The 12,976-nt window shown below is 38.8% G+C and overlaps 1 protein-coding gene across 4 annotated transcripts in view; it reads right to left on the bottom strand.

Moving 5' to 3' along the window:
- Positions 1-1,126: 1,126 nt before the first annotated feature.
- The window catches only part of MCUB (mitochondrial calcium uniporter dominant negative subunit beta), an 88,642-nt gene continuing 76,792 nt past the window's right edge, over positions 1,127-12,976 (bottom strand). For all 4 annotated transcript variants that reach the window (XM_067568208.1, XM_067568211.1, XM_067568210.1 and 1 more), the window contains 6 exons: positions 12,723-12,893; positions 5,051-5,155; positions 4,397-4,557; positions 3,348-3,551; positions 2,035-2,151; positions 1,127-1,387 (listed from right to left, as the gene is read on the bottom strand). In XM_067568208.1, coding sequence (XP_067424309.1) covers positions 1,310-1,387; positions 2,035-2,151; positions 3,348-3,551; positions 4,397-4,557; positions 5,051-5,155; positions 12,723-12,893 — 836 coding nt within the window. In that variant the 3' untranslated portion in view covers positions 1,127-1,309. The remainder of the gene's footprint in view (positions 1,388-2,034; positions 2,152-3,347; positions 3,552-4,396; positions 4,558-5,050; positions 5,156-12,722; positions 12,894-12,976) is intronic.

Genomic DNA, 12,976 nt, shown 5'->3' with positions numbered 1-12,976 from the left:
ATAAAATGTGTATTTAAATTATAGTACACTGAACACTTCATGCCAAACTTTAATCTGTTGCAGCAATAGCATCCTGAGTTTATACTGATAGTACTCAGGCTATGTACAAATATGTTCTTCAGTCCTCTGAAAATGAGCATATATGTCATGCTGTAAAAATTAATATACATTACAGACTGAATTCAGGAAACTACAGATGACTGAAATGAGTCTGAATTTGTTTTTTGTTTCAGATTTGAGGTACCATATTATGTAGGGACCTGAGACTTGATGTGTAGCATATATTGACCTAAGATTTACAATTTTATCATTAATTTTATTCATTCAGTATATAAATTGTATACAGCTTGAGTAAGGTAAATGATCAAAGCCGCTAACAAATTTATTTCACTAAAATAAAATAAATAAAACCAAGCCAACCCCCCCATCATTTAATATTAGATGTAAACTAACTCTGTATCTTCATTTTAATAGGTATCTTTCTAAAAACTTGTGTTCTGGATGTGCAAGTTAAAATCAAAGGATTTTAAACTGTGGTTCAAGATTTTCATACTCTGCCTTTGTCAGTTAAGACAGCATCACTGCTAGAAGTTAGAGCCAGGAAGAGAGAACTAAGAAACTTTGGCATTCCCAAAATTTGGGGCCTTAAGCAACATATTTAACCTCTATAAGCTTTAGTTTCCCCCCTATGTAAAATGCGGATAATACTTATCCACTTTAAGTGGCAAGAGATTCCAGGTGGAAGATGCTGCAGAAGTATATAAATATAGCTAATATCACAAAATGAGGACCATCTTTTTGGCCCTGATTCATGATTACTTAACCATACGAGTTAAAGTTCATCTCTATTCAGGAAAGCACTTATACACATACTTAATTTTAAGCATGTACTTTCTTGAATTGGGACCTTTAACAGGTTTTCTGTCTCCTGTCTAAATATAAAAATATATTTGACCATAAGTACCAGAAACCTTTTCATGACATCAAATTTTTCAGTTATTCCTCTGCTGTTAATAGTCCTATCAAAAACAGTAAAATGCTTCTATACACTAGAACACCACTCTGACTCTAATGCCTGCATCAATTTACTAAAATGGAGAAACAATTTTATTACAATATCTAAATGCATATTTTGAAAGACTTCTTTATTTCAGGAATACAATTTTAAAAAATCCAATTATCTAATATTTTAATCACACATTTCTAGTAAAGTTCAGAACTATAGTGGTCAAAAATATCTAGTTTCCAATGTAGAAACCTAAATAGTGGAATCAGTATTGGAAAGGACAATTCAGTTTTGAAAAAATAATTAGTCTTTATCATTAATTTCCTGTATTGGAAGTCGCAGATGTAGGGGCTGATGCAAGCGTCTCAAGGACTCTTCAGTCTGTAAACGCAAGAGAGAATTAAATGGAGGATGTTCCGCTTTCATATTTATCCCTTTCAGGTCACCCTTAATTTGTATCTTCCTTTCATACTTTTGATGCCCTTTCCCTCTAGCCAGGTCTTTTGCTTCTGAGTGACCTTATGGCACAGATTTCCCACAATAATCACAAGTGCAGCCCCTTGGTCACATCATTCTAGGGATTACCATCCAAAACCAATTCCTGCCATCAGTGAATTAATCTGTCAGCCAACAGATCGACTGGCAGGAACTGCACTCACACAAATGCACAAGCATTCTCTTTCCAGGCAACTGACTGTGTGACTCCATGCATAGTGCTCTCTCGCCTTCAGGCAAAACCTAGGATAATGTAGAAAGCCCATTTCTTCCAACAGCAGAACTGAATTATTTTACTAACATAAATTGCAAAATTCACACTCCAGACTAGTGTCAGATAGTGAAAATATTTTAAGCCCCAACCTTGATAAAAAGAACTAGTTTGAATCCTACCCAATTATCTTTTTTAAAACGAAAATGCATAAATCAAGAAATCTAGAAACCACTTTCCAATTAGCTCATGGTTTACTGAAAGGTCATAAATGGTGAGACCACAGCGTCATTCACTTGCACCAAGAAACTTATAAAAATACCTCTGCCAGTGCCTCTTTTAGCTTGTTGTACTGTTCCACATCAAAATGCTGGCTTCTGGATTTCCGGTAGAAGTAGTGGAGGAATTGCCTGTCTTTGATATCTGGGTAAATATAATCCTGACAGATAGAAAAAGGACACAAATATTTGGGTTTTTTGGGCAGGCAGAGGGTTAGGAGTGCAAAGACATTTGTGCAGATGGAGTTAAATCAAATTAACAAACACCAAAAAAAGCTCTATAGTAATTAAAGGAAACCTACACCAAAACGAATAGATGGCCTTATTTTCAGAATTGCTGAGCACTCAGCTCCCATTGGAATCAATAGGTGAGATTGTTAAAGGAGACTGAGGAAGTTGGGCTCTTGAGTCCCTAAGGTTCCTTTGAAAATCCCAGACAATGGCAGCTACTGGTGCGCAGCAGCTTGGAAAATCAGGCCCGTAAGGAATTTATCAATTTATCCTAAACAAGAAAACTACCTCAACCCTCTTGAAAGTCAGCAGAAAGCAAGAGGAGCAGAATTCACTCACAAACCCAGCTTTCAACAAACCAGCTGAGAGCTCCAAAAGCTGGCAACCTCCTTCACCTACATGTACTGTAGGTTCCATATGTGCATGTATTGGATATTCACCAACTATGTTCACACCAAGCAAAATAAAAATGGAGGAGAGCATTATTGAATATGCACCATGAAAAGGAAGACAAGTTACTATCCAACCATGTGCTTTATAGTATTCCATAGGATCCCAGACAGTCAATGGGAAAAATGTAAGTTCCTTTCTATTTTATTGGAGTTGATGATTTCCACATTCTATACTTGGTCCAAGTTCTGGGTTTTTGCTGTTCAGGAATTATTCTCCCCCCTCTGAACATCTCTCACTTCAGCGCAAGTGACTTCTCCTTTGCATAGCCAAGAACAAGAAAGGAAGTTAGGCCACAAGAAAAATCTGCATCTTACTCAAGGAAATAAAGTAAAGTAGTCTAGGGAAAACAGCTGAAAAGTTTCCAAGCAGTCTGGCCTCCTGCATCAAGTGATGTATGAACTCCATCAAACAGAAAAAGAAACTGGCTTTGCCTTCCTGACCCATTATTAGGCTACGTTCCTTGACCAGCCCTGCTTTAATAGTTGCACTCTCTCTGTAGAGAAGTGTGAGACACACAGTTACCACCCAGGCCACATACAAAGAACTGGAGGATAGAGGATAGGTTTCATTTTCAGCATCAGATTGGATCCCCCCAGTCACTAAGTATAGCCAGGATTTTTAAGTGCAGTTCAGTGTAATATTACTTCAGACCTGTTTATATAATGGGACTCACCTGTTTAGTAAGTACAAAGTAAGCATAGAATGCCAGGGCACTCCCGTAAGTGATAAAATATGTGACTGGCTCCATTATATCCCAGGAATAGACCCACCACGTCAGCCAGGCCAGGGCTCCACCTTGAGTGGACAGTAGTGCTAAGCCAGTCCATAGGAGCCTACTGGTCTTTGCATCTGCGCTTGTTGCGATTCTGGCTTTAATCTAGGACAAAAAAGGTTATTCATTCAACATGTGGCTATTAATTTCATACATTTCCAACATGTCCCACTATGAACTTTTCTCCTGGATAAGAGCCTGCACTCAGCACTCCTACTCACTTGCAGCAGGCTTTCTCTGCCCAGAGAGTCTTTGAGTTTATGCTCCCCAGTGGTGGCCACTTCCTGCATGGAGTACAGAGGGGATGAGGTCTGCCAGCCCTCCACCTGGCCCTACATCCTTCAGGACTCTACTGACTGGATTTGCATGCATCAGCTGATGGTGCCTGATTTTTCAGAGTGGCGCTTTCACAGCGGCTCTGAGACTGCGGTGTTCAATGTAAGGTTTGTTCCCAGCCTATCAAGCTCTTACTGGTCTCCTCCTCCCTATTTCTTCCTTCATGTCCCTTTAACTTGGCCTCTCTTAGCTTCACCATGTTTGTCCCTTTCTTTCTTAACTTATGGTCATCATTAGTCAGACCCAGCTGGCTATCCTGGTGACAGCTTCATCACAGAAAAATAATGCTGCTTTCTAACTCATTGTTTTTCCATGATATGGCAACATCACTCCAGACACCCAAGTGAACAACCAGACTCAGACAAAGTAACCAGGCAGTCAGGGTAGTGCCAGCTCACCATAGTTTTTCCTCCAGCTCTAGACATTGTCAATAGGGTAAGCCACATAACAGGAAAAGGAACAGAGCTGGAAATAATCCTGCATCTGGATTGGCTATCACTTATCTGCCTGACAAATAAGAAGGGCTTGCGCCATTCATTCATGCTGGAGCTGTCACATAATGGAAATTTGTCAAGAGAAATTTGTTTTTATATTTAAAAAAAATCCTTCCCAACCTGCTCCAGGGGTAGCAGCTGTTCCTTCAGGTGGTCCAGTTTCTGAAGCAGTTCTCTCTCTCTCTTTAACTGATGGTCTTCTAAATGAAGGGCCATGAAGAGTCTATGAACCAAGGATTTGACATCGTCTGCTTCAGCATCATGCTTGCTACTCCACTTAGCTGAAAAAAAGGCCATGGTTGTCATTAGAGAGACAAGATGGGTGAGGTAATATATTTTGTTGGACCAGTTTCTGTTGGTAAAAGAGACAAGCTTTCGAGCTTACGCACTGATCTCAAGACGACCTCTGTATAACCTCGCAAGCTTTTCTCTCTCACCAACAGAAGTTGGTCCAATAAAAGATATTACCTCACCCACTTTGTCTCTCTAATATCCTGGGACCAAGACAGTTACGACAAGACTGCAGACATGGTTGTCATGACTGGTAAGATGTATCAAGCAATGCTCATTCAGGAAAAATAAACACATCACCGTCAACAGAGTTTGTATGAGGCCACAAACTGAGGGCCAAAGGTTTCAAAGGGGATACAAAGCCAAACTGATTTTTTGTGGGGACTGTCATGATATTTTAAAAAAAAGGACAAAATATGCCTTGGAACAGATGTAACTGGATAATCAGATTCCTTAAGACTTCAGCATAGCTCTGTTTCTTACCTTTTACAGGGACTTGTACGCTATATGTCGTGTTGTTGATGGCAAGTTTAAAGTCATTCATAAATAAAACTTCCATCAGTGCTGTAGCAGGGATCTTGCTACCATCTGCAGGAGAAAATAGGGAGGCTTAAATCCTAAACACAAAATTACTTTATTTAAAAAACAAAAACAAACCCAAACTGAAAAACCTCTATGTCAGCAGTTTCCAAAAAGTAACACCAACAACAGTGTCTTTTAATAAAGATTACATTAAGTTCAGAAGTGGACAGTATGCAGCTACAATAACAAAGTGCTTTTAACAAATAAGTTTCTTAACAATATTAAGCCAAGAAAGCATCATCTGAAATATTTAGCATGTGCCCATATTTCATTTGATATGTCTGGCATAACTCACTATTGCCAGCAGCCTCCATTTTATTTCAGTTGTAAGGAGGGAGACTGTAAAGATAAAGTTATATATAAAGACACTCTTTATCTGTGTGTCAAAACTTCAAAATTCTCTCTGTTTTACTTAACACCAAGTCGTTTACTTTTAATCATTAACTTTTTGCATTTGGCTTAGTCTGGAAAATTAAACTAGTTAGATTAGATTCACTTTCTAGACATAGAATGGTCTTGTGGTTACAGGATAGAACTCTGTCTCAGGAGATCTAGCTCCACCTGTGAGGGACCCAGGTAAGTCAAAGTTTCTCTCTCAATCGGAGAGAATTTTGTTAAGCTCTCAGAAGTGTTGAGAAGCTAACATTAATGTTTGCAGCGTTTTGTATGGAGGATATTACAACGTAAGACTGAAGACCTTAGAAATTCCACACAAGAACTCAAGGATTATTGAGAGATTGTCAAAGCTTTATAGAAAATACTGTATTTCCAAAATTAACTATAAAACCTCAACAACAACAACAAAATACTCCAAGGCACTATTCTGAACAGATGAAATCTGGAGTTTCTATTCCAATGTGTTTTAAATATCCTTACAGTTGTGACTGGGCCATTCCTCAAGAAAGTAGTCCTCTTGGCCTCAAAAGGGAATGGATATAGGAGTGCAGATTACAAGACTAAGCCCTGGGTTTATTTTTGAAAAATTGAGGGAAAGATTTTTTAGAAAATCAGGTTTAAGATGCAAAGTTATTTACAACCTTAATTACAGTATCTTTACTGTGGCTCCATTTCTCTTTAGTTGGGATTTATTGTTTGAAACCACAGTGTCAACCACCAGCGGAAGAAAGATGAAGATGTGTCTCCTTTCCATCCCAACTTTTTACTATTATGCTGACACAGCCTCTTTAGCATAGCTATAGAAGTCCTATATTTTCAGTCCTCATTCACACACAGCTGCAACTTTGGTTGAACCCTGAATAAGATTTGTTAGAAACTAAACAAACCTCACTCGGTTACAGATTTGCCTTTCCTTCGAAGAGTTCTGCTAGCTGAGAGTAGAGAATTTTGGCATTCTTGTTCTCCAGCTTTTCCTAATCAGTCAGTACAGATAGGAAAATGTAGTCCTTACACTGTTAATACATTTTTAAAACAGGCTTTAGCTGTGATTGGGAGCAAGGGGTGCGTTTACTGAATAATCTTGTTAAGGGAGGTGAGGAAGCAAAAATGAGACATTTCACTGGCCTCTGCAGAAGAGAGTTCAAATTCATTCTCATCCTTTTGTCCACAGGCTTGTGGAAGTACTTATTGGCCCACCACCCATGAAAAATAAAGGTAAAATAAAGATTAACAGTTCACATGAAACTGAACAACCATTTAAGATTGCAGACAAGAGAACAAGACAGATCCAGGCCTTCCCATGCTGTAAGGTGCAGACAAAAAGGACTTTTTAAAATCAGTGAAGCACTGCAAATATTGATACATGAACAGCAAATATAATAATCATTGGCATGTAGGACTGCCAGGGAAATGCAACAACATCTAGACACTACAGGGAAGGAGGCAGTGCTCTCTTACATAGGGATAGTGAAGTGTCCATTTTTCTACAGCTTTCTTATTGTAGATAATGGCACAATTTAATGTTTTTTTCCCCATAGGATGAGAAAGTGGAGTGACACACAGTGCAGCAAAACGTAACAACACACATGCACACACAGGTGAAGACTGACACACTTCAAGTACAAATTCCTCTTGCTTCTTCCACCCCTTTTCCAGTTGTTCCTTTCTCTCATTTTCTCTCTCTCTCTTTCCCTGTGTTTACCTTCTTTCTTCCCAATTAGGCCTGCTTTTTAGCAGGGATAGGCCAAGGAATGGTGTTCGAGTCTGTATAAGACGTAGGCTAGAGTTTGGGTTAGAGGTTAGATCATGGCTTGAATTTCATAGATTTTTTTCATTTCCATCCAATGACATTCACATCTTGCATGCTATTCTCAGCTAAACTCAATTTGGCAGAGTCCATGTGATCATTTGTTCCAGTGATATTTCTGCCATATTGAATGCTGGGAATCTTATGAGAATGGTTGCCTTGTGAGAGTTTACCTGCATCTAAACCAGAACTGGAAGATAGGTCCCTCTCAATGATGGATCCATCTCAGAACCAAGAATGATAGGATAAACATGGGTATTTTAACCCAACGCCCTGCCAAAATTCAGAAGGGTCTGACTCTGTCCAATATCTCCTTTTTGTTTCGTTTTTTAAAATAGCCTGCCATTTTTAAATAGCCTCTCTCTTTTTTGTTGTGTGACTGGCATTCCTGCGATTGCTTCCACCCTCCCAGTCCCATGTTTTGTTGGTTCCCTCCACCTCAGTCCCACCTGCACCATGGATTTATGGAAATAAACTGTTGCCTTCAGTTTGATTATTGCACTGGAGGCCCCAGATTTAGGAAAATACTTAATCACAAGCTTAAGTCCACTTCTAATGGATTTAAGGACATGGTTAAATACTTTGCTGAACTGGGGCACCTGAGATAGACAGACTCCCCAGTAGATAGTGAAGGGAAGAGGTCTGAGAAACAGGAAATCTGGGCTCTGGTCCCACCTTTGCCACTGACTAGCTGTTTGACCTTATCTCCATTTCCCTATAAATAAATTGGAGTTGACATTAATGTTTGTAAAGCACTTTGAGACTCTTGGCTAAGAGGTGCTATACGAGTGGGAAATATAAGTATGATTCCTGACTGAGCATATTGCCACGCTACAGTCCCAGACTTTCCATCTGTAGAAGCATACTGTAAATAACTCCACACCTGCAGTTTCGCATTGGAACTCTGTTGTCTGGGACCCATTTGGCAGTATCTGCTGAGATTTCTATTAATGAGCTCAGGAAGCTAACACACCAGCTGGCTCTCCTACCCACTCTGTATGAGTAGCGTGGCAAACTTGGAACACTATCATTTTAAACAAAAAATGTAAATTGTGCACATATACTCAGTTTTTCAACATTTTACAAATGTCACCTTAATCATTTACATGTAAATGAGCTTCAGCTGTCTCATTAAAATGACATTCAATACAACAATACTTCAGACTTGTTTGAAAGTGCCAGACAGGATTTCTTTTCCATATTTGATGCAATATTAAGATTTTTTAACCTGTCTAATGGTTTATTAACTGGAGGAAAAACAGGAGCGCGCCGGAAGCCTGAAAAACAATTTTCTATACAAGGCAATTTTCCTTTCCATTTATCACGCTGCAGGTGCAGAGATGTCAACAAAAAGCTTTTCTTTGTCTAATTTATACAGTGCTAGAAGGAGATTCATAGAAAATTAAAGTAAATAAACCACTTCTGGTCAGCTTTTCTTTTTAAATATATAGTGTTGGGTTAGATTTTTCTACTCTCATTTTATCTAGCAGTAAAACCAGGAGAAATATCTATATTTAAATCAAAGTTTCCTGGGATCTTAATTTCTTGTTTAAAAAAAAAATATATATAATCATATTTAAAAATGTAATCATCCAGTGTTAACACTTGTTGGTATAATATTCATTTTTTGATAAAAAAACATAAAAGTTCTTCTTTTTGTTACTAGTACTTGGCATTTGAAAGTATGGGGTGGAAGAGATTAACTATGTCACAACTATTAAATACATGCAAGGTACTTTATCAGATGAGATGCTTCCATCCTTGGTGAAGTTGTCATATTTCCTCTAGAACTGGTAACCTAATGTATATCTGCAAAATAGATGGCCTGGTAATTTCTTATTGAAATAGCATTGTGCATTAACTGTGAAGCTTGAACCAAAGCTAAGTGCTTGGTTAACATTAAACTTTTGCAATTAAATACATAAGGATGGGATTCTGCAGACAGTTAAATCTGTAAGTGTAGATACTCCGTGTAGACCCCACTAATACCAATAGGACTCCGTACTGGGGTAGCTGTGCTCACAGATGTAGTTTCTGCAGGATCATGCCCTGACTTAGTTGCTTGTAAAAGATGGAGGATAGCCCAGATCACCATATTACAGTATAATCTATCATGAAAACTCACACATACATCCTAGTCCAGACAGTTTGGAGGGTAGCAATCTGACCCTAACCCATGTAGGATGCTTGCAGGGAATATAAGAAAGTGTTATGGACTATAACTTTTGTAATGCCTGTATTTTAATCTATATGTTCAAATAGACAGACTATTGCCTTCATTAAATGAATCTACACGCTTCATGGATTCAAAGGATAAAAAATGTTTTAAGAGATGAAAGTCAATTACAAAAAGGATATTAAAAGCCCATTCTGTAGTTCAAGTAAGATGTGCTTTTTACTCTGGAAAGAAGAAAATGTAAGTTCGTGCTTATAATTGTAAAAGTTTATAAGTGGTAATATACTACTTCAGAGACAACAGTGTTCTTATAGTATGAGCACATGACAGTAGTGACAGAGTAGTTCTCATTGAGAAGGCACCTTCATTATAAGCTTCTATTTTCAGCACATTATAAAAAAATTCCCTGTTAAAACATAAAAAAAAGCACCTTTGGTTCATAAGCACAAAATTTCAGCCCAAGTTTTACTTTCCACTAGAAAGTGTGCCTGATTTTGTATTACACAGCTGTGAAAAATAAAATGTCTCATTCACAGTTCAAAAACTACAGAAGATGCTCATTCTAATAAGTTATCAAGTCGTTTTGTGCTAAAGGCATTTTGTGCTCATAGCAGCCCCTGTTATGGAATGTATGTTTTGTTCAATTTAAAAAAAAAATCGATAGAGAAGTAATTATTCATTGCAATATTTTCAAAAGTGCCCAAGTAACAGTTCAGGTTCTCGCAAGGGTGTATCATCCACTGTAGGCATCAACAGCAGAGTCCGGTGTCCAGAAGAATTCATCGCTCTTTATCATCAGTTCATTGTTCTGTGTGGCTGGTGGTTTTGCTCCTAAAAGATTTGTGAGGTCTATCCTCAGGACAATGAGTTCTGCTTAGCATGCCCCCTTTCCGTACCAAGTTTTTAGGGCCACTTTGGTGCCAGTGATGTTGGGATTGGCTTCAGTGCCCAGTCCTTTATTAGCACCCTCTTCTCTGTGCCAGTCTTTGGCATTGCTTGTCTACTAGACAGGGTGCTAGATAAGGCTAGCTTGTCTGTTAGCAGGACTCTGGAGCTTGTGTCCTCAGCGTCTGATGAGACCTTCAGGGGTTGCTCCAGAAGATGGAACTTCAACCTTGTGTCCTGACTTAACATGTTCTTGTGGAGAATGAAAGGTGCACCAAATATCTGCTCAGTATGCATGACTCTCCTAAACAGAAGAGACATTTGTGTCCATCTTTCAGGGGAAGGAGATCATCGCAGAACAGACAGGGCTTGAAGCCGCAGGGTGAGTCCACCATCTTAAGTAACCTGTACAGGGGGTCTATGTGAGGAAGTGGAGGGCTAGGAGGGTAGTCTAATCATCAATACTCAGTCCACAATATGGATCTGGGCAGTCATATGTTGAAGAATCAGAAGAGTTCTGAATGTTTGTAGAAGATTTTTGGGACGGTTTAGTCAAAACTGAAAACTAGCATGTTGGACAACTGCCAGGTTCTGCCATTGCCATGGATGGCAAGAGAGAATCAAGGGAGGGTAAAGGTCACTCCACCCTTTGTGTTTTTGAGTCTGGAGAACTGCAGTTGATAAGCTTAATGGAAGAAGTGTGTTTTAAGAAAGAAAGAAAGAAAGAAAGAAGCAGCTTGGCACACAGCAAGAGAGAGAGGAAGTTGTAGAACTTTCAGGTACGAGGGCCAGCATGGAGGAAGACACAAAAATAAAGAGAATGGTTTAAAGCAGGAGGGCCTGGGCTGAAAAAAAGAGGGTAGTATGTAACATGAGGTGACAGCAGAGTCTGAGAAAGTTAACAGGGTTGGGCAAAGCCTTGAAGATGAAGATGAGAAATTTTAATCTAGTGGGAAGGCCTAGAGTAGGCAATAAAGGAATTCAAAGAGCAACAAGACCTGGTCAGAGTGGCTGGTAAGGAAGATAGTCTTGGCAGCAACATTTTGAATTGATTATTGAGGTGTAAGGTGGGAAATCAAGATTTTCCCAGCAGTTCAGTTTGCATTAGTCTGGGCAAAAGGCACGGGACAAAGGTTTGGAACTTTGCCTGGAGACCAAAAGAGAGGATATCTTAGAAATGTATAGGAAGAACAAAGACAATTTTGCAACAAACTGGATATAGGGGAAAGGAGAAAAAAGAGGGTCAAATATGACACTGAGGCTGCAAACCTAGGAAACAGGGATAGCAGTGAAATTGTTAACAGAGATAAACTAATGCAAGGACCTCAGTTTTTCCCATTGTGAGCTGGGCTGTTCAGAAAGAGATTCTGACAGACAGGAGAAGACAGGATAGGTAGAAGAGATTGTGGTGAAGAGGTAGATTTTGGAGTAAAAATCAACAGAAGCATTAAAGGGAAAATATGTATAGGGCTGAAGGAAAGAAAAGCAGCTGGCCAATGGCAATTTTCCCCTTCATTAAGGGGTTTTAAGTTTGTGAAAGAAAGTCACTAACCACTCAAAAAAGTCCCTCGCCACAGCCGTATAGGTTAATCCTAAATTCCTTATTTAAGATCAATATATTCATCTTTGAGCAAGTCCTGAGGAATTCTGTCTTTCCAGGAATAAAAATTGTGATCTCTTGTTCCACAGTGGATTTTGTTTCCAGAAGAATAGAACTCACTAGTTTTGATTGCAGAACACTAGAAGACAGGTTCTTTACCATGGAAAGAAAATCTATGCTCCAGCTAAATAAAGACTCACCTATTGTTATTCTCAGGTCATCTCCCAATCTCATCTAGATCATACCCACAGAAACACTGACAGACACCACAACTAACCACATTCAGAGAGAGAGATTGAGTGTCTTTCAATCCAGTGCAGGGGCCTTTTAAGGCTAGTGGTAGGAGAAATATTGGAAAACGAGAAGATACCCACTTAGCATTAAAAAGCACTGTAAGAAAGATGAGCTTTTTGAAGAATGACAATTAAAGAAAAGTAGCAGATCATAAGAAGGTTAAATTGACAGGTCCAAATTTTGTATTTTTAATTAGGCTTCTCTAGGGAGATACTGAAATTAACCCATGGAACATCATTAATTCATGATGCTCTTAAGGAGTACTAGCAGTTAAGAACCACTAATCCTCTTCAGTTATACAGAATCTGATCAATGACAGAGAAAACCAATACTGTCCAAGACAGTTACTCTTTACAACCTGTTTAAAAATGGACAAGTTCAAGTTATTTTGAACAGGGAGCGGAGTTGTAAATACCTGTTGTAAAGACTTCTGCCTTCTCAATTGCTTTATCTTCTTTCTGTAAATCCTGCAGGAAGGTCCCCACTCTCGTTAACATTGGCTTGATGGTAAACTGACAGCGCTCTTTTCTTGAGGGCAGCATAAGGGTTACCACAGGAAGTCCATGTCTGTAATTAACAGTTATTTCTAAAAAAGGAAATAAAGCCATATTGTAAGGTACAATGTGTCTTTTAAATTTACATGTGCTTTTAAAAACAGGCATGTTTAAT

The sequence above is a fragment of the Emydura macquarii genome, unplaced genomic scaffold (genome assembly GCF_026122565.2).
Source record: "Emydura macquarii macquarii isolate MOO-44397 ecotype Brisbane River unplaced genomic scaffold, CSIRO-AGI_Emac_v2 contig_2863, whole genome shotgun sequence".
Classification (NCBI taxonomy): Eukaryota; Metazoa; Chordata; order Testudines; family Chelidae; genus Emydura; species Emydura macquarii.
The sequence above is the reverse complement of the archived record's forward strand: the minus strand, read 5'-3'. Positions and strand labels throughout refer to the sequence as shown.